At 41.0% G+C, this 23,367-nt stretch overlaps 1 protein-coding gene across 4 annotated transcripts in view; it reads left to right on the forward strand.

Annotated features, from left to right (window-relative positions):
* Positions 1-23,367, forward strand: part of SORCS1 (sortilin related VPS10 domain containing receptor 1) — a 570,351-nt gene that overhangs the window by 315,309 nt on the left and 231,675 nt on the right. For all 4 annotated transcript variants that reach the window (XM_043476626.1, XM_043476628.1, XM_043476627.1 and 1 more), the window contains exon 3: positions 385-484. In XM_043476626.1, coding sequence (XP_043332561.1) covers positions 385-484 — 100 coding nt within the window. The remainder of the gene's footprint in view (positions 1-384; positions 485-23,367) is intronic.

Here is a 23,367-nt window from a genome sequence, read left to right on the forward strand (position 1 = left end):
CAGGAGAACCTACTTTTCCATTCTGCCAAAGATAAAGCAGAAGTTTGGAAATGTCAGATCTAAGTAAAAGGTCTTTATTTCTTAGTCTTGATTCAAGGGACACCCTCATTCTTAATCTTTGAAAATTAAACACATTCTCTATGCAATGCACGTACCTTAAGGAGCAGTGAGAGATGGAGTTTTAATTTTTACCAATTCAATTTAAATGCAAATGTTAACCACTCACATGATGCTACTGTGTACATAATTAAGCATCATTATATACTACATGAATCATTTAGAAACCTCTGGAGAGCCATTCTACTATGTAAAACATGCATTACACTGACAAGCAGGCAAATGACGTATACTTCTGTCCTCATTAATGCTCCTTTTGAATTATAGGTCAACCGATTATGGGACAACCTATGAGAAGCTGAATGATAAAGTTGGGTTGAAAACGATTTTAAGCTATCTCTACGTGTGTCCTACCAACAAGCGTAAGGTAAGAAGTGTGTATTCAGCATGCTGTTTATTCATGATGTGACTTTTGTCTTGGCTGGCTCACCTCTCTAAACCACCTAAAAATCCATTACAGTTAAGCTTTAAGAGATATAAAGATGAGTTGATGGATGTTAAGGTGGTAAAATGTCTGACACATCATAATTTTCAGATCAGCAGCTGTGAATGTAGGAGAGAGAGAGGCAGATATATCATTATCATTTCCAAAAGGCAGCTATAGGGAATGTCCTGTTGTGTGGATGTTCCAGACTCTTACAAGAGCTCTGACCAATCAGTGGCAGGAATCAGAATGAAGCTTGACAAAACAAAAGAAAAAATAGGATTTTCATGCAATGTCCACCTCTATTCCCTTGACATGGAATAAATAGATTGACTAGAATTGAAGTGAATGCATTGTCCTTAGCAGGTTGGAAGTTTCATTTCTAAAGTTTATTCAGATTGCACACAAATGTCTTGTTGGAGGCAATGCTGGAAGGAACCCTGAAGATCATCATATACCACATACTAGTTTTACAGATGAGGAAACTAGAGTTCAAAGAAAGGAAATCACTTACCTCCGTCACAGAGTTATAGGCACAGTGGGACAAGAATCCAGATTTCTTGTTTGGCGATCATCCTGTTTCCACTGCATTATACTGCCGTCATGATGAGAAGTTATTTATTCTTCAGTGAAAAGTGAAAGTGTTATTGCTCAGTCGTGTCCAGCTCTTAGCAACCCCATGAATGCTCCTCTGTCCTAGGAATTCTCCAGTCAAGAATACAGGAGTGGGTAGCCATTCCCTTCTCCAGGGTATCTTCTCGACCCAGAGTCTCCAGCTTTGCAGGCAGATTCTTTACCATCTGATACATCAGGGAGCTGTCATGAAGATAGGGTTTATTTATTCTTCAGAGAGGGATGTTATTTTCTTAGGAAGAAAATAATATTTGCTTTTAAATGAGAAAGACCTATTTGTTTTAGGAGGAGAGTGGTACATTCATTGTCTGGTTTTAAAAATTTGCACTATCAAATTCTGACATGTAATTTCTAAGTATTATATAAGTTAAATGAATAGATAAAAATATCTATCAGGAAATTGAAAAAGGTTGTTCATTTATCCCAAGCCATGTTCTGTTGGTAGCCCTGATACCTATGTTCTCATATCAGATCTGTCAATAGGTACTATCATTGACCTTGAGCAGGTAGGTACTACATTTTGTCATCTGGCCTGTGGAAGGTGGATTAGTATATCTGTAAACAGTCATCCTCAGCTCTAACTGTATATTCAGAGCAATGAGCATCGTAGAGTGTGCAAACCTCTGCCCTATCCCTGTTGCTCTGGCTTAGGGCTCAGGGAACTATATCTTGTCCAAGTTCCTCAGGTGCTTCTGGTATATATCTGGGTTTAAGAACCGCCTAGATAGGGTGTAATATTTCTTCTGGCTCTAAACATTTCAAGTTTTTCCATTGGAGCGGCATAATTTTCCATTGTGCATAGACTCTGAAGTCAGATGGCTTGAGTAAAAACCCAGCTAAGCCAATTAACAAGTATATAACTAAGGCGATTTACTTAATCTCTCCTAGCACAGTGTCATCAAATTGAAAATAAGGATAATTATAGTACCTACCTCAGGAAGAAAGTTTTAAGGACTACATTAACTAAGGCACTTCAAGTGTTTAGCACAGAATAGCTAAGGCCTTATCGTATTTTCTCTTCGCTTTATTCTCCTTTGCTCATCTTTCTTCTCTTCCTCCATCAAATAATTACTGGAAATAAGTAGTGATCATCCTCTATAAATATCAGTGTTTAGTAGACTTTCTGCAATGATAGAAATGTTCCTTTAAGCTGTCCAGTGCTATAGACTCTACGCACTTGGGGCTATTACTTAAATTATGGCTAGTGTGCCTGTGGAACCAGATTTTATATTTAATTTCATTTTAGTTAATTTGAATGTAAATAGCCACATGTGGCTGTTGGCCACAGTATTGGGCAGCACAGTTAAATAATGTCAGCCTCACAAATTTAGAGATTTACCCTGAACGTTCCTATCTTGCCCTTCGTGACTGATGACTGGTCCAGCATCAACAATTACATCTAAACAATTTTGATCTGTTGTATACAGTCTTAAATTGAGGAGCTGAACTTATATCCTTTATTTTTTATAATGAGATTTATCTGTGTTTGTTGGCTTTGAATCAATTCTTGTAATCTCTATTGATTTTTCCTCTAGTTCACACTTTTAGTAAATTTTACTTAACAATCAACCAATTGTAGGCACCATGAGATATAGAAAGAAATAAGCCAGCTTTCCACCCTCAGAGATCCTGTATTCTAGTAGTAAATGCAGTATGACTTTTTTCTGTAACTAAGAAGTCTCTGACTCTGCTTCCACCTAGCAGGTGTCTTTGGGTGAGTCGTTTACATTTGTAAAGTGATATAGTCAAAATAAAGGAATTTACATCTAGAAGAGACCTTAGAATTGTTCTGATCTAGGGATAGTCTCTGCTTTATTAATGCCATTAGAAAGGAATATGGTTTTAAAAGTCACATGTCAAGTACTGAATGTCAGCATAGGCTTTTCTGTAGCAGCAGAGTACGTGGGAGTGACCTGAAAGCTACAAGATTGTTAGCAGGAACGGGACTTGCAGAATGAGATCTCAAGTCCAAAGGTAGCTCCTAAAGCTAGAAGGAAAGCTTAGACGTAATACAGAAAGGAGCCCTGCCATCGAACCTTTTGATGTCAATATATCAATGTCAATCAAGGTGCATAGTTAACGATAGTTACTCGCAGGACTTTCAAAAAGATATTTGGCTATAGGCATTTAGCTGAAATTAAAACCCGGCTATTCCTTTTTCCAGAGAAATAGAAACTGTTGCGCATGACTCTGAGAACAGCTTTCTCAGTGCAGATTCCCTTCCAGAAGCAGAGGCAGGCCTGAGCTGTTTAAATCACGATGTTTATGGGTGAACCTAAGAGAAGGGATCTTTTCCTCTACAGATAAATGAGGCTTTCAGGGTCACTTTCTGAGATGCTGATAGATTTAAGAAATATTGGAGGACGATGAAGGTCTTTACAATGGTGCAAAAATCAATAAAGTTGACATAGCAGTATATTTGTGTTCAGTTTTTCTACTTATGAGGTGAATTTATCACCATGAAATATGGACTTTTCCCCCCCAAAGGGACATACTTGAACCAAAGAGATAGTACCTGCCCAACATTTTACAGTGTGAATATATTTCCCCCAATCAATGAGAGTTTATGTTTGTTTTTTTTAAAAAAAAGCAGCAGAAGAAGAAAAGAAATATCAGGCTATATTAATTATGCAGGACAAAGGCATTCAGGTTTGCTCTGATTCTCCTAGGACTTCTACATCCTCCAGTGAAAAGGCAGTCTCCTTTTAAGGGTAGTATTAATTCTTTTAAGTCTCTGGGGTGCTGTCTAGCAAGTTAACATCTTTTGTACCAAATACTTCCCTCTCCTCTTCATATCAGTGAGAGCAATTGGAATAAAACTGACATCAGAGTAACTGTCTTACATTCCCAGGAACCCGTTTTGCCTTCCTGTTCTTCTTGCTATTTTTAGCAGCTTGTCAGGACAAGCACAGTTCTTCAATCAACATGTCTCCAGCAGTGGGCCTCATGTCCTGGCTTTCCAGGCAGCTTGTTAGGGGGCATTACTGGGAGCAGCCTCCCGAACAAAACAGGCCCATATTTACAGTTTAAATTGATGATCATTCATTGGCTGTTTCTCTGCAAGCCTGCTGTAAATTACAGCAGCTTTCCTTGGATTTGTCTGTTACAGTAAAAACTATAATCTCATCTTAGGTCAGTCTAGGCAACCTTAACTGACTGAGAGACATAGAAATCTGGCTCCCAGGTATTATCCTAGCTCAAACATCCTCTGTGTCAAAGCAGCTCGACACCTGGCCTCAGATATATGCTGCTGCTGCTGCTGCTGAGTCACATCAGTCGGGTCCGACTCTGTGCGACCCCATAGAGGGCAGCCCGCCAGGCTCCCCTGTCCCTGGGATTCTCCAGGCAAGAACACTGGAGTGGGTTGCCATTTCCTTCTCCAATGCATGAAAGTGAAAAGTGAAAGTGAAGTGGCTCAGTCGTGTCCGACTCTTAGCGACCCCATGGACTGCAGCCTACCAGGCCCCTCTGTCCGTGGGATTTTCCAGGCAAGAGTACTGGAGTGGGGTGCCATTGCCTTCTCCATCAGATGTATGAGGTAGGCTCAAAAGTCACAAGGGTGAGTATGCACAGGTGCCAGAGGAGAGGCAGGCTACCTATCTGTCACCATGACTCTAAGGGAACACACTCCCCCCTCCCAGTTTATGATAAATCCCAAGGCTTGCTGGATTCAGAAGTAATTTATTGGCTACCTATATATAATCTTCTGTGAGGAAAGATGATTTAACCTGTACCTGAAATGGACATCTGGGATGTAGAGGGTGATGGGAAAAAGTAATACAAATGTATCATAGAAAAAAAAAAAATCAATGCTGAAACCTAAGTCTTACTCTTATATTCCCACTGAGTTTATTTGTTTTCTGCCTAAAAAAGGAAAACTTCTTTATATTCCATGTGCATCTGTCCATAAAACCTTACCCATCACTCCCAACCAACCTTAGCTATGCTGCCTTCATGCAGTGTTGTAGAACATCTTCAAGGATTAAAGAATACAAAATCCTAAGTGGAATCCATCGGGAGAGAGAAGAAAAAAAGGTGTTTTGTTTGTTTTTTTTAAAACTCAGAACAGCCAATTCATTTAGTTGTTATATGCTTGTACTCTCTGTACAGTATGTTCCCAGCAAAGAAAAAACCTAGAGATTATTTGTTCTTTATGTTTCCTGTGCCCCCTGCATATCCCAGTTCCTTCTTCTTTCTGTGTTATCACCACTTAATTAATATTGTTCCTGCTGAGAGAGCCTTCCAAGACTTTCATCCTATAAATAGGATCCTGGCTCTCCAGAACACATTGATCATTCTTGCTGGTCTCTTGATACATGCCAACATGAAACACTGTTTGCATTTTTTCCAGATGTTTAGGTTTTAATTACCATACTGAATGTGGCACGTTCTAAATAAGCATGTGATTTTTGACTTGTTGCCTCTTCTTTTTACATCCTGGGCTTAATTCCTCTTGTCATTTGCTTGGGTGGTCTATAGCATGTATATATGTGACCTTTTCCTGGAGAAGGAAATGGCAGCCCACTCCAGTGTTCTTGCCTGGAGAATCCCATGGGCAGAGGAGCCTGGCTGGCTACAGTCCATGGGGTCACAAAGAGTCAGACATGACTGAAGTGACTTAGCACGCATGTGACCTTTTGGGATAGAAAAGAAGTGTGCTTGGCAGTGTCCTCAGCTTCTCTTAGGAAGAATGATGAAATTATTGAATCAGAGCCTAAAAGATGTTGGACTTTTTAAGTTGCTGCTTTTGTGTTTAACAGATAGGGAAACTGAGTCTTGAGAGTTTAGTATCTTGCCTGAGGCTGCATGAAGCTGGCAAATAAAGAACAAAGATGATTAAACCTTTAAGTGTTAGTCGTTCAGTCATGTCCCATTCTTAGCAGACCCCATGGACTGTAGCCCATCAGGCTCCTGTGTCCATGGGATTCTCCAGGCAAGAATACTGGAGTGGGTTGCCATTCCCTTCTCCAGGGAAATCTTCCCAACCCAGGGATCGGACCCAGGTCTCCTGCATTGCAAGTAGATTCTTTACTGTCTGAGTTAAGTGAAGTGAAGTTGCTCAGTCGTGTCCGACTCTTCGCGACCCCATGGACTGCAGCCTCCCAGGCTCCTCCGTCCATGGGATTGTCCAGGCAAGAGTACTGGAGTGGGTTGCCATTGCCTTCTCCAGTTAACTTCTCTGAGTTAAAATCATCCTCAAATGCCACCTACTCCATAAAACTGAATCAATTCCGCTAACAAAACTTTCTCACTCTCCCTGATCTCCCAGGCATCTGCTTCTGTCCAGCACTTCTCGCTCCTGATTACAATTGTTCTTGACCCTGTGTAATCACCCCTTTAGAATGCAGAGTCCAAAAAAAAAAAAAAAAAAGGAAAAATAGAATGCAGAGTCCTCGATGGGCTATTGCGACTTGATCCACTTTCTTGTCTCTAACAATCAGAGCACAGGGTTTTGGGTTCCAGTCATGTCCAACATGTGGCTGAGGATTTGAATTGAACTTAGGTGGGTTTTGGACTCTGAGGCTGGATCTTGAAAAGAAAAATACAGTGTGAAACTAGCTTTGACTCATTTATTTTCTCTAATTATAAAATTAATTTTTCGATGTGAATAAATAAGGACAGTTAAAAGGAAAAAAAAATCCCTGTAGGTTTTAATAATTTCTAAGTCATAGTTTTATCTTTTTTATAATTTTATATATAATTTTATCTTTTCTAGCCAAGAAGAGCATGATTAATATTTAAAATTCCAGGACTTTGCATAGCACTCACTTGGCATTATCTGGTGAGGCCGAGGGGAGCAAGTGTATTGTATAATACATCAAAGAGGGTGCGTGGCATTTCCCTTGGCAGACAGGCAACACTTGCTCATTCTACCCTAACTCTTTTATCTGTCCCTTTGTACACAAGATCATGCATTTGCCTCTAATCTTTTAAAAAATAATGTATGTTTCATTCATAAAGAAGTACAACGCATGAATCCAGAAACAGAACGGAAGTTGTATTTTCCAAACTTCAGTAGAAGTGACTTTTCTGTAGGTTTTTTTTTTTTCTTTCTTTTTTTGAAACAAATACTAGCTTGCCTGCATTTAGCCTGGGCAATGATGGCTAAAGGGAGTAAGGGAGAGATCGCATCCTTTGATCCTTCCTGGGTATAGCTGAGTGTTTATACTGTTTCAGTCCATCAAACATTGTTCTGTTCTTTTCTTGAGCCTTCAAAAATCAAATCCAATCCAAGAAAGCATGCCATATCTACATTTTTTTTCCTCTGGGTGATGTTCCAACAGTCGTCCAAGCCCCTGGGTTTCAAATAAGCTACAGAATAATAAGTGTAAAGTGCTCTGAAATGGGCAGAGTACCAGGAGCAGTGCCCACCTGCAAACTCCCCTGTCACACCAAGGTGGCCCTGTGGGGCCCTCTGGGACTCCTGGGATCCACAGAACACAGTGGTAAGACAGAAACAAGAAAAGAAAAAAGTGAAACCACTGATCTAAGCCATTCCCCCTCTGTATGTGGAACTACATGTGAAACAGCCATATACTTTGTACTATTTTATAGAAATCAAACCACTTATGATAACATTCATAGATTTAAAAATCTAATCAAACCAGTCTTTTTTATTTTAACACAGTGTGGTACAGAGTAGGTACACAGTTGGTTTTTATTGACTTTTATCTCTGTTTCTCTAACACTAATTTAAAAAGGAAATAAAAGAAAGGCAGATTTAGAATGTGCCTAGTTTTCCAGAACTTACCAGGTTAACTAGTAATTCACTGTTTTATTTCATGAAGCTTTAAGTAGCAATGCATATCATTTTGTTGTTCTTAGAAAGAAGCTTCTTGCATAATTAAGATCACATATTTGTTATTCCTCATTTGTAAGATGTTGTGTCTATCACATATAATAAGCATCTGATACATTAAGTATTTATGAATCACTGATCTACAAGGAAACAACTAACATATCTGCATAAAGGTGAGTTTATAATGTTGATGCTATAATTCAGAGTTTTATTAGCCACATTAAAGTAACTAGCCAGATTTCAAACAAGTAGAATAGTTATAAGTACCCAGTAGTGAGTGTAGTGAAAGTTGCTCTGTTGTGTCCAACTGTGACCCCATGGACTGTAGCCTGCCAGGCTCCTCTGTCCATGGGATTCTCCAGGCAAGAATATTGGAGTGGGTAGCTGTTCCCTTTTCCAGGGAAGCTTCCCAAACAAGGAATCAAACCCAGGTCTCCTGCATTACAGGTGGATTCTTTACCATCTGAGCCACCAGGGAAGCCCTATAAATACCCAGAGGTCAATCATTTCTAAGTTTAGGTAATGCCTTCTAGTTGACTTCAGGTGATATTTCTTTCCCAAAGTGGGGGAAATAGAACTCTGTCTTTTGGTGTTATTCCTTTTTAACATGTATTTAATGAGGGTAGAGATAGCCTGAATTAATCTTGAAATATAAAGTAAGAGTGATCTGGAAACTGCATGCTTCTTATACCAATGAATGGGTCGCAGAAGATAGTTGTTTCTGTGGGCCTGTGAACAGAAGTTTTCTCAAAAATGAAAACAAACCTATATCAGAGGCTGGTAATCCTTCAAATATGCCAAATAGGCTACCTGCTTAACCTTCTTTGGGGAGCAGATCTTTTTTTATTTAGTTATCTACCTCCTTATTTATTTATTTTTGACTCATCATCTGTCCTTATTAGAATTCTTGTTCTCTGAAGTCTGACTGGCCTAATGTTAAATGCCCATCCATTACCCTTTTATGAAGGTCAGATGCATTATTTCAGGTTGATTCCAAGTTATGCTGTGCTGTGGAAAATGGTCAGAGGTCTTTTCAACACTCTGGTCTGTTTGCTTCCTGCATACTCCCTGCGGTTTCTCAGAGGTTTCCATCATTCGGTGTTTGACACACTCTATCTAGAACATTTGTTTCTCGTGAATAGCCCTTGCTGCTCTCCTGATGGATGGAGATGAATGCCAGCTGCTACAGGAGATGTGCCATATTTACTAGGGTGGGGATGTTTCACTCCAGTGTATCAGATCTACTCCAAGCTTTCTTTCGGTGCTGTCAGGAAAAACAGAGTCAATGTTGATGAATCTTTAATAAAATCACTACTTTTTTTTTTCTTCCCTGGAGAAATTAAGAGAATACCTTTAGCCTCGGGAGCTGGATTGCTTCCATTTAAACAATTCCTTTTCCTGACCTGACCTTCCTCTTGACCAAATCTTCTTTTGATAGTTTTTCCCTCTGTTCTTCTAGGAATCCACCTCTCATTGTGCTGGGTCCCTGGCTGCTAACGTGTTTCTCGTTCCATAACCCTCCAAGTCAACTACTTAAAATAGGTTTCACAGGACAAAATACCATAACTTGTTGGTACAAGATGGGCTACGATCTTCATAGGCAAAAAGGCCGATAGTGCAGCGCATACAGTCTGAGGCCTGTACCAGAACAGTCCCTTCTTTACCTGCTTGGGGTTGTGTGTGCTTGCTTGGGGACTGGAATACTAAGTGTCTCCATGATTGACAGCATCTCCCAGCCAGGAAATGAGCATACCTGTTGTGGAGAAAAGAACGATTGCAGATGAATCCAAATAGTATAGAATGGGGGAAAATAAAACAGCCTGAGTACACTGTCTCTCACAGATAAGAGAAAAGTTATAGGGGGAGAGACCCAGGCGTTAAGCTCAGAGGGATGATGGTAGAGGTTAGTGCAAAGCATTTAGAAAACAAAATGGTGATGAGAGAAAGGTAGTAAAAGCACAGTGAACTCATAAGGTTGAAGAAAAAGAAATAATAAAATTATATGTATTCTCAGCAGTAGATTAAGAATGTCTTGAGATGTATGAGAAAGGAGGTCTGGCTCATTCACTAGGAACTTATTAAGATTTTCAGAGGGAGTACAATTTACCTTTATCTCTCTGCTCTTCCTGAGTACTTTCAAAGGGGGAAAAGATGTTGATGGCTGTGGCTGAAATTGGTTTTGCCAGGAAGGAAAAGCAATTTAGACTCAAGTGTGGAGGAGTGGCAGGCCTAGATCCAGGCTCCCCAGCTCCTCAGTGTCAGATTCAAATACCATCGCCACTGCCTGCGCTTAATGAACTTTTGTCCTTTTAATGCTGTCTCCCTTAGCTGCTCCCCATCCCTCTATGGAATGGCCTCGTCTATGTATGTGGACATCTGCTTGTTTCTGCACTTGTCAGATGCTTCAACTCAGCATCTATCTTCAGTCACCATGGAGCTACACTTTGTCATGTGAAGGCAGTCATTGTGAATTTTTGCTTAGCAGAGTTGTGTCGGACTCTTTGCGACCCCGTGGACTGTAGACCGACAGGTTCCTCTCTCCATGGGGTTCTCCAGGCAAGAATACTGGAGTGGGCTGCCCTGCCTTTCTCCAGGGGATCTTCCCAACTCACGGATCAAGCCTGCATCTCTTACATCTCCTGCACTGGCAGGCGGGATCTTTACCACTAGTGCCACCTGGGAAGCCCTAATAGAGTCATTAGTCATGTGTAATAGTTAATCTAATGCACCCTGAAGCTGCTCTGACTGACTTTAAATTCCAGCTAGGTCACATACCCCAGGAGGCAATGGCAACCCACTCCATTACTCTTGCCTGGAAAATCCCATGGATGGAGGAGCCTGGTAGGCTGCAGTCCATGGGGTCGCACAGAGTCGGACACGACTGAAGTGACTTAGCAGCAGCAACAGGCCACATGCTAGGTATGTACCCTTAGACAAGATTTCATTTGTTGGTTTATTTGTTATTAACCTCACCGAAATACTGTTTCCTTATCTCTAAAATAAAATGATTGCGTCCATATCAAGAGTTATTGATAGTTAGGAGACGAGTTATAACAAGCGAGAACAGTGCCTGACACATAGCAAGTAGTTAGTCTCATTGTTCTCATTTTTATCTGTTTCAAATTATATGGTCATGCCTGATGCTATCATTTGTCAACTCAGCCAGTCTTTTTAAATGACTATATTGTGCCATATCTTTTTTAAGAACTAGGAAGCAGAATAGAAATAGAAGACTTTGTCTTTGCTCTTTAGGATTGTACTGTCTGGCAGAGGAGATGAGTATATAAACAGTCAACTACAGCATAGAAGTTATGAATCATAAGAGTTATGTACATAGAACTCTAATTTGGGGACCCAAGAAAGGCTTCACAGAGGAGCAAATATTTGTGAAAGCGGAAGGGAAAAAGAAGATGAAGAGTGTCTTTCAGTGTGTGTGTTGTGAGAAACCAGTGTTCACAGATCACAGTGCATACATAGCATTGATTGATTTGCAGATATTAAACAGATAAACATGTGCTTATTTTGACTATCTGTACCTATGTTAACATGCTAACTTCCATTTATATATGACTATACTGACTAATAAAACCAAAATTAAAGTCCTCATGACCCAACTAAATTAGAATTCTAACATAATATAACTTTTTCAATTATTATAAATTTTCACCTGACTTTATAAAATCAATAAACAGGCAAGGATGACATTATTAAAATTGAATTAATAAAACTAAAATTTACCTTATAAATTTGATATATTCAGCACTTATCTCAACTATTGGTCAGACAGAAATATTGATGAGGTTTGGAGGTACGAGTTTAAGAAATCAATTGACATATTTTATTGAACACCTTGGCTTGTACTCAGTTCTTTGCAAGTGTTCAATTCAGTTCAGTCACTCAGTCGTGTCCGACTCTTTGCGACCCCACGGATTGCAGCTAGCCAGGCCTCCCTGTCCAACACCAACTCCCGGAGTTTACTCACATTCATGTTCATTGAGTTGGTGATGCTGTCTAACCATCTCATCCTCTGTCGTCCCCTTCTCCTCCTGCCTTCAATCTTTCCCAGCATCAGGGTCTTTTCAAATGAGTCGGCTCTTCACACCAGGTGGCCAAAGATTTGAAGTTTTAGCATTAGTTCTTCCAAAGAATATTCAGGACTGATTTCCTTTAGAATGGGCTGGTTGGATCTCCTTGCTGTCCAAGGGACTCTCAAGAGTCTTCTCCAACACCACAGTTCAAAAGCATCAATTCTTTAGTGATCAGTTTTCTTTATAGTCCAAGTCTCACATCCACACATGACTACAGGAAAATGTATACGTGTATTGGTGAATTAAAAAAAAAAAATAGAGTGTGAACTTCACATTGCCCTTATGGAGTTTGCATTCCCTTTATGAGGATGCACTTAATGGACAGTGCTGGATAGAAGATGATGGACTGCGTGGTACAGATGGCAAAGGCTTGAAGAATCTGGAGAGGACTGTAGCCTGGGATGATCAGAAAAACATCATGAGAAGGCTTAGATTGACCAGTGAAGTAGACCAGTATTACAGAGGGTCATGATATTCACAACAAAAAAATATAATTATTTGTACCAACAATTATTGAGTGCTAGGAGGAAGGACAAGCTGGAGTCAAGATTGCCGGGAGAAATATCAATAACCTCAGATATGCAGATGACACCACCCTTATGGCAGAAAGTGAAGAAGAACTAAAGAGCCTCTTGATGAAAGTGAAAGAGGAGAGTGAAAAAGTTGGCTTAAAGCTCAACATTCAAAAAACTAAGATCATGGCATCCGGTCCCATCACTTCATGGCAGGTAGATGGGGAAACAGTGGAAACAGTGGCTGACTTTATTTTTCTGGGCTTCAAAATCACTGTAGATGTTGATTGCAGCCATGAAATTTAAAGACGCTGACTCCTTGGAAGGAAAATTATGACCAACCTAGACAGCATATTAAAAAGCAGAGACATTACTTTGTCAACAAAGGTCCATCTAGTCAAGGCTATGGTTTTTCCAGTGATTATGTATGGATGTGAGAGTTGGACTGTGAAGAAAGCTGAGCACCAAAGAATTGATGCTTTTGAACTGTGGTGTTGGAGAAGACTCTTGAGAGTCCCTTGGACTGCAAGGAAATCCAACCTGTCCGTCCTAAAGGAGATCAGTCCTGGGTGTTCATTGGAAGGACTGATGCTGAAGCTGAAACTCCAATACTTTGGCCACCTGATGCGAAGAGCTGACTCATTGGAAAACACCCTGATGCTGGGAAGTATTGAGGCAGGAGGAGAAGGAGACAACAGAGGATGAGATGATTGGATGGCATCACTGACTCGATGGACATGGGTTTGGGTGGACTCTGGGAGTTGGTGATGGATAGAGGGGCCTGGCATGCTGCGGTACATGGGGTTGCAATGAGTCAGACATAACTGAGCAACTGAACTGAACTGAAGGCAGTAGATAACCACAGAGGCAGTTGCTCAGTTGTAAAAAAAAAAAAAAAAAAAAAAATCCATCTGCCAGTGCAGGAGACACAGGAGATGTGGTTTCGATCCATGGGTCAGGAAGATCGACTGGAGAAGGAAATGGCAACCTACTCCAGTATTCTTGCCTGGAGAATCCCATGGACAAGGGAGCCTGGTGGGCTACAGTCTATGGGGTTGCAAAGAGTCGGACATGACTTAGTGACTTAGCACGCACGCACAGGCAGGCAGTAGAAATACAAACATGCATACAGCAGGGCCCTATCTGCAAAGACAGGCAGGTAGAGATGAGTATGGGGTTGGCATTGGTTTAGGCACTGTACCTTTGGCTTCCTGAAATCTCAATAATCTGATAATATATTTTATATGCCTTATTTTTTTGCATCTTAGAAGTGTTCCTTACAATGCTCCTTTGAAACATTGTTTAACCTAATAGTTGATTTAAAAAATATAGGAAACTTATTAAACACTTAGGAGAGGACCCAGATCAGGGGAGTAGGTGAATATTGGGGGATGATGGTGAAATTGTTGCAGGAAGGGGGACCCCTTCCAGGGCCCAAAACTGGGCTCTTGTCTAACACTCAGAAATGAATTGTCCGAGGAGACATATGTGCTGACAAAGCAAGAGATTTTATTGGGAAGGGCACCCGGGTGGAGAGCAGGAGGGTGAGGGAACCCAGGAGAACTGCCCTGCCACGTGGCTCACAGTCTCGGGTTTTATGGTGATGGGATTAGTTTCCGGGTGGTCTTTGGCCAATCATTCTAATTCAGAGTCTCTCCTGGTGGCGCACGCATCGCTCAGCCAAGATGGATGCTAGCAAGAGGGATTCTGGGAAGTGGACGGACACACGGTGTCTCCTTTTGACCTTTCCCAAACTCTTCTGGTTGATGGTGGCTTATTAGTTCTGTATTCCTTACCAGGATCTCCTGTCATAAAACAACTCATGCAAATGGTTACTATGGTGCCTGGCCAGGGGGGGCGGTTTCAATCAGTGTGCTTCCCCTAACAAAATGAGAAGAATCCAGTGAAACATGGCCATAAGAGAAGCAGTCTAAATAGTCAAGGGGGCTCAGTCAGGTCCTTCTGATTTGGGGGATCGGCAGGCAATGCTGGTGTTTCAATTAGTAGTTGTTCGTCTTTTTTGCCACTACTTTTAAAAAGGGGCTAAAAACTCTCTTGAAAAAACAGTGATAATAAATGCTGATGCTTTCCTCTCTAGTAACCCCAATTTCACAAGGATGATTTTAGCTTTAGGAGCCAAACCACCCATCCAGTTTGACTCAAATAATCAGAGTGTTTGAATTCCAGAGGCATCTAGGAAAAGAGCCAAACTTCTGCTGGACTTCCCTGGTGGCTCAGACGGTAAAAAATCCACCTGCAGTGTGGGAGACCTGGGTTCGATTCCTGGGTTGGGAAGATCCCCTGGAGGAGGGCATGGCAACCCACTCCAGTATTCTTCACTGGAGAATCCCATGGACAGAGGAGCCTGGCGGGCTACAGTCCATGGGGTCCCACAGAGCCAGACACAATTGAGCGACTAAGCACATCTGCTAGGAAAAAGGACACTGGACCTCAAGAAGGCACTTGTCTGATATGGGAAGCAGTTTGCTTTGGAAACCTTTTGTGGTGTGTTTGTGTGTACTCACCTTTTATGCTTTATGATTATTTAACCAGCAGATTTACATATTTTCTCAACTGGTTACTGCTGTCTCTGTTTCCAGGGCCCAAGCCCTTCCTGCTTCTATTTGAAAGTGCATTACTGACATTTACAAACTCCCATGGAGGACTCAGTCAATTACCACCATAGACGCCCATTGTTCCAAGAGAGTTGACCTTTACCCCTAGGCACCAATTAAAATCTATTGCTGCTTACCCCTGCAGTGCTTGCTGTAATTCTGGCTCCATGCCTGATGTAACTGGTGGGATGCTTTCTTCTTAGTCTTCATCTTATTTTTCTTCCCCAAACCCTAAGACATTGACTTGTGAATGGAAACGTATGTTTTCTCTGGAAGAAAAAGAAGCAGACCCCCAGAGTTAACAAGTTTTCAATTCAATCATCTTTTGTGTCAGCACAGAAGAAGACCCTAAATAAATAAAATAATTAGGCAAAATTTGGGACATTGCCTGCAGGTTTACTCTAGATTCACATGTCAGCAGAGCTCACCAATTACTTCAAGAAGGTGATTTGTTGCTAATTGTAGGGCCGTTCTGCCGTAGGCATAGCTGGCCTGTTCCATGGCAGGCTGTCAGAGGGACTGAAGCCCCAGAGTGCAGAAGTCAGGCACAGAGCCCTCTGCACATTAAATTATATGTGTCACTAGTGCATAGCTAGGATGGTGGCCTTTTAGGTAATCTTAAATTTCTTTCTTTCTTTAATGGAATGTGAGATCAGGGCATTTAGAGCCAGAGTGGTTTGTCAGATCACAGATGTTCATCATGAGAAGATTGATATCTCTGGTCGACAATAGCCTTAAGATGTGCTAATTTAAGGGAATAAACTTGATAATGTATTCAGAGGCTTATCATCTCCTTTGTAATTATTTACACTCTTGACTTCTATTTCCCCCATCTTCTGTTGTGACGGAAGTGTGATACTGCTGACATTTTGGTGAAGTATAAAGCCAAATTCTACCAACCCAGTTATTTTAGTAGAAATGGCCATCTGTAAACACAATGGCCCAGGAAGGAGTCTCTCTGTACTCACATTGAGACAAGAAGTCCTGATTTGCTAGAAGTAAATGGAGCTTGAAATTTGCCTCTCCCTGTTTAGTTTGAAATTCCAGACCTAAGCAAGTTGAAGTTGGACAGAAAGCACCATCTTCTTCTTATAGAAACAGCCATTTTCCCCCACCTCCTCCGTGCACTGCTAGTGCAAACACCCAGACAGAAAATGAAATTAATTCTTTGATTTGCAGAAGGGAAAACGGTCCCCACAGTTTTATTATCCTTCCCCCCATTTCCCCTGTCTTTACTAGTTGAAATTTTATAGACTCGTGAAGATTATACTTGTATGAGGGCTTAAATTTCCCAGGAGCTACAACACTGTTTTTCCCACCTCAGAGGTCTTGGTAGAGACCAAGAGTCTAGCACGGTGAGTGGGGATCATCTGGATCCCTGGAGGGCCATGTGAACATCCCATTTCCAGCAACCAATGGGAGCTGGTTAAGTTCATATGCTAAAGCCCAGAAGATTATCCAACCCAAACCATTTGGCTCCATTTATTACAAAGTCTCACCCGTGGTTCATTATGTTCCTCCTATACAAACCCAACTCAGGAATTACAAAGAAGTCCGAAATAAGTACACAGGAGAGAACAGCATTGAAATTGGATATTACCTGTCTACAACTGCTTAGTTCATTTCTTCTTTCATTTCCATCCCTTCTTCTCTCCCTCCCTCCTTTCTTCTTCCCTTCTTTGTGTCCATCTTTCCTTCCTTCTCTCCCAAAGCTCATTTATATGAAAGAGGGAGTAATGAGACCACCTTATATATTTAAAACAGAATATGTTTTCAAAATGTTTACATGAATGTGTATGTGCGTAATCATCTCGTCTTTACAAAAACTTTGTGAGGTGTGGATATAAAAAGTTACGTTATTTTACACCTGACACCCAGTTCGTAGCTGGTAGTCTTTAACTAGAAGCCAGTCTTTGCATTTTGGGTCTGTATTTCTTCTCTCTTAGTTTACATTTTCCAAACATTGCTGCAGTTTTCTTGTCTGAGGCTAAGTGCTGATTCCTCTGTAGACCTTTAATGAATTTCATGTATTAAATATGAATTATATAATCTCAGATAAAATGCAAAGCACAGAGCAAATGTAAAGGCAAAACCATATGTCACATTTAAAGTCAGCTTGTATAAAATCATCCAACCTCCTGCTTATCATTTCTTGATAGCAGCCTTGACAGCTTTTCAGGATAAGCCTGATGTCTTAAAAAATATGAAAAAGATTCCACGTAGAGAGTCCTTATTTTAACCCCAGGTTCCAGTACTGGATCCCAGGAAGAACTCAGTCAATACTTGCTGCTAAAAACAAACAAACAAACAAAAAAACTAAGTAAACAAATGAATTAATGAATGGATGAATGAGTAAGTAAAAAGAAATGAAAGAATATTTTTTTTCCTTAGTATCTCTAAGGTTAGAGCTGCCAAGAATAATCAGGATAGATTTGCTATGGCAGGAGGATGGGTGGTGACCACAGTACTTTCCTCCTCTGCCATACAACTCCTGTAATGGGCATTATCCCTCGCGGGGGCTCTGAGCTTCCCTAGGGGCCCAATAGGTCTTCTGTTTACTCACAGTTTATATCGTTCTGGGTTGTTATTTTCTACCAGAGGGAATGCAGATAAGAAACGCACACATCCGATCACCATACCCATGACCAGTGACATGAAGAATATGGGAACCAGCCAGTTTTGGGTATAGAATCTGCTTAAAGGTAGATTCCGTTGTCCTGAATGATGCTGTTTGGAGAAATCACAACTGAGAAGTAGTCCTTCTGTCACTGCATGCACACACCGCCACGGAATTCTTCTTCTTCTCGTAGAGCTTTATGCATGGGTTCTGATTAGACCTGTGACCCCATCATTACCTTTAATCATTGAACTACTATACCATCATTTAATCTCTAGGTACCCACTTCTTCTGTAGGAGCCACATTTTTTAGAAAAGAGACTCTCTTCTTCCAGGCAACTTCTTCTATAGCATCAGTGGGAAACAAAAAAATATTATTTACCCTTCTATGATTGGGCACATGGGCCCTCATAAATGAACCTCTTGCACCCACCCACAATGTTTTCTTTCTCTTTTTCTATATCAAGTATACAAAAGAAATGATTAAAACTGTGAGAGGGAAAAATATAAAGGGAAGTATTAGAAAGGCCATTGTTTAAATTATACCTAAGTTGAGAGCAAAAGGAGAAGAGGGTGGCAGAGGAAGAAATGATTGGATAGCATCACCAGTTCAATGGACATGAACTTAGGCAAACTCCAGGAGATAGTGAAGGACATGGAGGCCTGGCATGCTGCAGTCCACAGGGTCGCAAAGAGTTAGCCATGACTTATTGATGGATAACAACTAGTTATAACCAGAAACTTCCCTTAAGCCTCTTAAATTAAGTCGTGTTTGAAGTAACCCAGACTCGCACTTTTCAAAGAAAGAGTAGAACAATGGTGCATACTTCTCAAGTCAGTGATCATAATAAACTATAAGCTGTAAGATATGCACATGTGAAATGTACTGAGAACATTTCCTTGCATAATGATAGTTGATGCAGAAAGGAAACAAAACAAAACTTTGAAATCAGGGTAACGGCCACTGACATTTTATGCTGAGAAAACTAACGCTCAGAGAGTGGGTTGTCCAGATTGTGTAGCTGGTACTTACACGAGGACTTGGCAACATGGAAATTTTCCTCAGCTTCTTGCTTAACGTTTACCCTCCCTGAATATTAACTAAAGAATATAATCTGTATAGGGCCACAGTTATTTCTTCTAATGGTGCATGTGAGATACTCACTTCTGCTCAATGAAGCAAGAGCAGTAACAATAATTCTATTTTTAGCTATTTATAGAAGAGTACTGTGGTTTCCCTGGTGGCTCAGACGGTAAAGAATCTGCTTGCACTGCAGGAAGCCCAGGTTCAATCCCTGGGTCAGGAAGATCCCCTGGAGAAGGGAATGGCTACCCACTCCAATATTCTTGCCTGGAGAATTCCATAGACAGAGGAGCCTAGCAGGCTACAGTCTGTGGGGTCGCAAGGAGTCAGACACGACTGCCCAACTAACACACTTTCATCCAACACACTGTGGCTTGAATGTTCTAGTATCTTTGGATTTCTCTATACATATATATGAAAATATTTGAAGATATGTCCACTTGCCTTTCCGAGATTCATAGGAAGTTAGTGGCTAAATTAGTACTGAGATACCTAAATCTCAGCATGTATGAGAATCACCTAAGGAATTGATTAAAATTGTAGACTCTGTGGGCCTCTTTTTCAGAAATTCTGGGTCAGAAGCTCTGAGAATCTGCATTTTCAAACCAGGCACCACCTGCCATCCCTCCCCCCATAATTCTTTTGCACATGGACCTAGGGCCAGACTTTACTGAACAGAAATGAACTCTCCTGACAGTAACGTGTCGTTTTTTCCAGGAATCTCTTGGTTTTGTTTTTCTTTATAAACATAAGTAGGTAAAACTCTTAGTGTTGGTGACATGACTATAAAACACGTGTTATGTGTTTGGAACCAGCTGCCCTCTACTGGACAGTGGAAAACTTGATGTGAAATTAGATTGTTTCTCTCCATGTGTCCCTTTGACATTAAGACTGGGTTCCTTATGCCCCTAACAGAAAGATAGCTGTGTTAGGCACTCGACCACTGTATGGAATAAAGGTCCGGAACACACAGATGTATTTGGGGCATCTCTGCGATTTAAGGAAGTGATGAAACCCAGTCTCAGGAGTGGATTAGGAAAGCTCAAGGCTCAGGTGGCATGGTGCCCTTCTACTCTTCTACTGGAGAATGTAATGGAGGGGCTAGAATGAATCATTCATAGAACTGCTTGCTGGCCTGTAACTTTGCAGAAGTGAGGGAGGCTGCTCTTACAGTATTTTCTAAGATATTTGATAAGCTCAGGGAGGGGAGCTTCTTGAAATTTTATTTTTTGAGAGTTCCACTCCATTATTCCAGAATTCTAATTCCATTCTTTTGCATGGCAAGTGACTCTGTCTTGGTATGAAACACAGGCAGCCCACACAGGCTTATTAGATACAAACTGCTATTCAAAGATCCCATGAGAGAGCTACATGAAAAAATGCAGGTGTTTTTTGAAAAACGAATTTGGGAATAAATTCTAACGTGTTCCATGGCCTGCAAGAAGAGTGAAAAGAAGGGTTATCATTGCTTTGAGATTGGACCAGTGAAAGGGTAATTTTAAGGAAGAATTGATATGTGAACTTTCATCTATCACTGAACTCTATCTAACTTCCCCCACCTTCCAAGAAAGAAGAATGGTAGTAAACATGGATGCTTTTTATTTCATGTCTATTGAGATCTCCTCTTCCCCACCCAATAGCACTGGTTAAGCAAAATGGACTCACACACACACACACACACACACACACACACACATGCGCACACACACAACATTAACAAGGGGAGAAAATAACTTGTTTGAAAAGAGACATGAATGGATAGAGCGGGTTCTGTCACTTCCATCCAGGGCCAGGTGCTCAGACCAGCCTACCAAACAGATTCTCGAGATTTTGGTCACCGTGGAGGAGAGTTTGTGAAGGCTGTAGGATGAGTGGAAGACTAAATGCGCTGGACATCACCAGATGCTCCTTTTCTAGCCCCTTTCTTTGTACTCAGCAGCTCAGCCTCCCTCTGCCCCAGCATCTCCAAAGCTAAGCTGTCACTCATCTCTGCTTTGTGGTTTGGCTGTCATGTCTTTCAAGTCCCTGCCTTGACAAGTGGAATTGAACAGGGCTGGCAGGGGGATCCTGGCAAGATGTGAGAGCCTCCATGGGAGACCAGTACAGATCGGATCCCGCTGTCTTCTCAAAAGGGCAGCCCGACTGTGGAGTCTCTCAGCCAAGAGGAGAGTGAGTCCCTCCATCCCTGACACCTTCTGTCCCTTTGCCAAGGCCAAAGTCAAACTTCATTTCTGATGTCCAGGAACTTGGAGGAGGCTGTTAGTCTGGGAGGATTTTTCCCTTTTGTTTTTATGTATTTTTTTAAAATTGTATGTATTATGTATTTTTTGCATGTAATATGTATTATGTATTTTTTTTAAATTGTATATCTACATAGTCCCTTCCTCCAAAGCAAACAAAGAAACAAAATTAAAAAAAAAAAAAAACAAAACAAAACAAAGAAAGGGAGAAAGTGGAGCTTGGCTAGGAGAAAATTATGTAAAGGAGGAATCTGAGTCTGATGACCAAGCTGGAATCCCACGTCTTGTTTTCTTTACAACAGGCAGTAAAATGGACAACTGCTTTGAAACCTCTCAGCTTTTCTCTGAACAAGTTCAGTATCCTTTTTATTTCCATTTGCCCTTCTGGTTTAAGTCTAAAGTTTTGTAGGAAAACAGGAAGAAATGCTGTGACTGCTGTATGTGGCAGCAGGGAAGGAGCTGAAAGCATCAGGGGATGTGATAACTGTCCTCCCTACTCTAGGGGACGGCTGAAGAGTGGCTGGTTAGGAGTGTGGCTCCTGGAGGCAGCCGGCCTCCACCCAAATCCCAGCTTCAGTGGCTTTAGCACGTGTGCCGGAGGACATACGCCTCCGTGCAGTGGGGGAGATGACATGGATGAGGGGTGTGAATATGAAATGAAACAGCACACTCTATATACCTGATATTAATATAATACTGTAAATAAACTATACCTCAATAAAAATAAAAAAGGAAAAGACACAAAGAAACCAACTATGACTGCCCTTGAGTACAGACTGTATATTAGACCCACATTTTCTTTCAAGGCACTAGGTTTTTGCCTTTTGTCAGCTCAAAACCCAGTGGACATTTCGATTCTGATGGGCCCTTTGTGGGCAAATTCAAAGTGCAATTGAAAGTAGATTTCCCCCCATGGAAGATCATGTCGGGAGCCTTTGCTCCCATAGGGCAGATGGTCCTATTTTAGGCAGTCATGAGGAGGGCTTGGACCAGTCTTGGAGAAAGCAAAGCCCATAAGGGTTTGAGCCATTTCTTTTGAGATGCATATAAAGTGGTTTTATTTCAGAACCAGTGGTAGAACCCCGGACATCTTATTCTATCTAGAATATGGAGAAGGTACTAATTCTCCTTCATCTCAGGATCATTAAGAGAAAAATTCAATTGCATATCAAAAGATACTTTGATAGTTGAAAAATAAGGTTCAGATATACAAGATCAATGATTTTATAGTTATTTGCAAGATGATTTTTTTGGAAAAATTTGACCATGGGGAAGGAGGATGTGCTTTATGTGAAAGTTGAGATATGGACAATGTGTATGAGGAAAGTAAAAAAAAAAGTAGGAAGCAGATTACTGGAGGAATACATCTTGAGGTCCTTGGGAAGGCGGGGGGGGGGGGGGCTCAATTGTTGCAAAATTATAACAGGAAAGGACCACCTATAATGCAGAAGGAATTTTAGAAATTAAAGATCCCTAACTAGGGTGAAGGCAGCAGAATCTTCTGGTTTTAATTACCACCCTTGTTAACAAAAGTCACCATCCTTCACTTTGCCTTAAATATACTCTTCTCTGATGTACATGCAAAGCCACAGTTTTGGGTACCACTGTTTATTCATCTGTGAGTAGGGATAATACATGTATCCTGTTAGCTCATTATATGGTATCAAGGACCAGGAAGTCACAAACACAGAGGGGCACATATTTACTGAACTGAATTACATATTCTAAAACTACATTAATACTCTGATGAGGAAACTTGAGAGAGTGTGTGATTAATCCCTATAGGACAGGCTTTTGGAGGGCTGTTTGAAAGAGAAAATTTTTGAGCTGGACATCAGACAAAGGGAAGACTTCAAGAATGCTTTGATATTGTAAGCTAATGAAGGAATCATTGCAGATGACGAAGGAGGCTATGGTGACTAGGTTTATTGTACATATTCTGCAAGTGACTTAGCTCCAGAAACTCAATTTTAACCCAAAAGTAGTTGAAGCTCAGCAGCTGGTATCTTATTGGCAGAAGAACCCACGAAGATGGCAGGAGAATAGGCTTTTGTCATAAACACCCTAGTGGAATCCAATTACTTGGAATTAATATCACAACCCTTGCAGAATGTTTCCAGGGAGCCTTAATGACTCTTGAGTGGTCAGGACCTCCTTTTACATCTCAGTGAAAAGCTTGCAAAACTACAGCCAGAAATCAGCAGCCAAGAGAAGTCACTATTCTTGTATAGATCTGCA

The sequence above is a fragment of the Cervus canadensis genome, chromosome 8 (assembly GCF_019320065.1).
Source record: "Cervus canadensis isolate Bull #8, Minnesota chromosome 8, ASM1932006v1, whole genome shotgun sequence".
Classification (NCBI taxonomy): domain Eukaryota; kingdom Metazoa; phylum Chordata; class Mammalia; order Artiodactyla; family Cervidae; genus Cervus; species Cervus canadensis.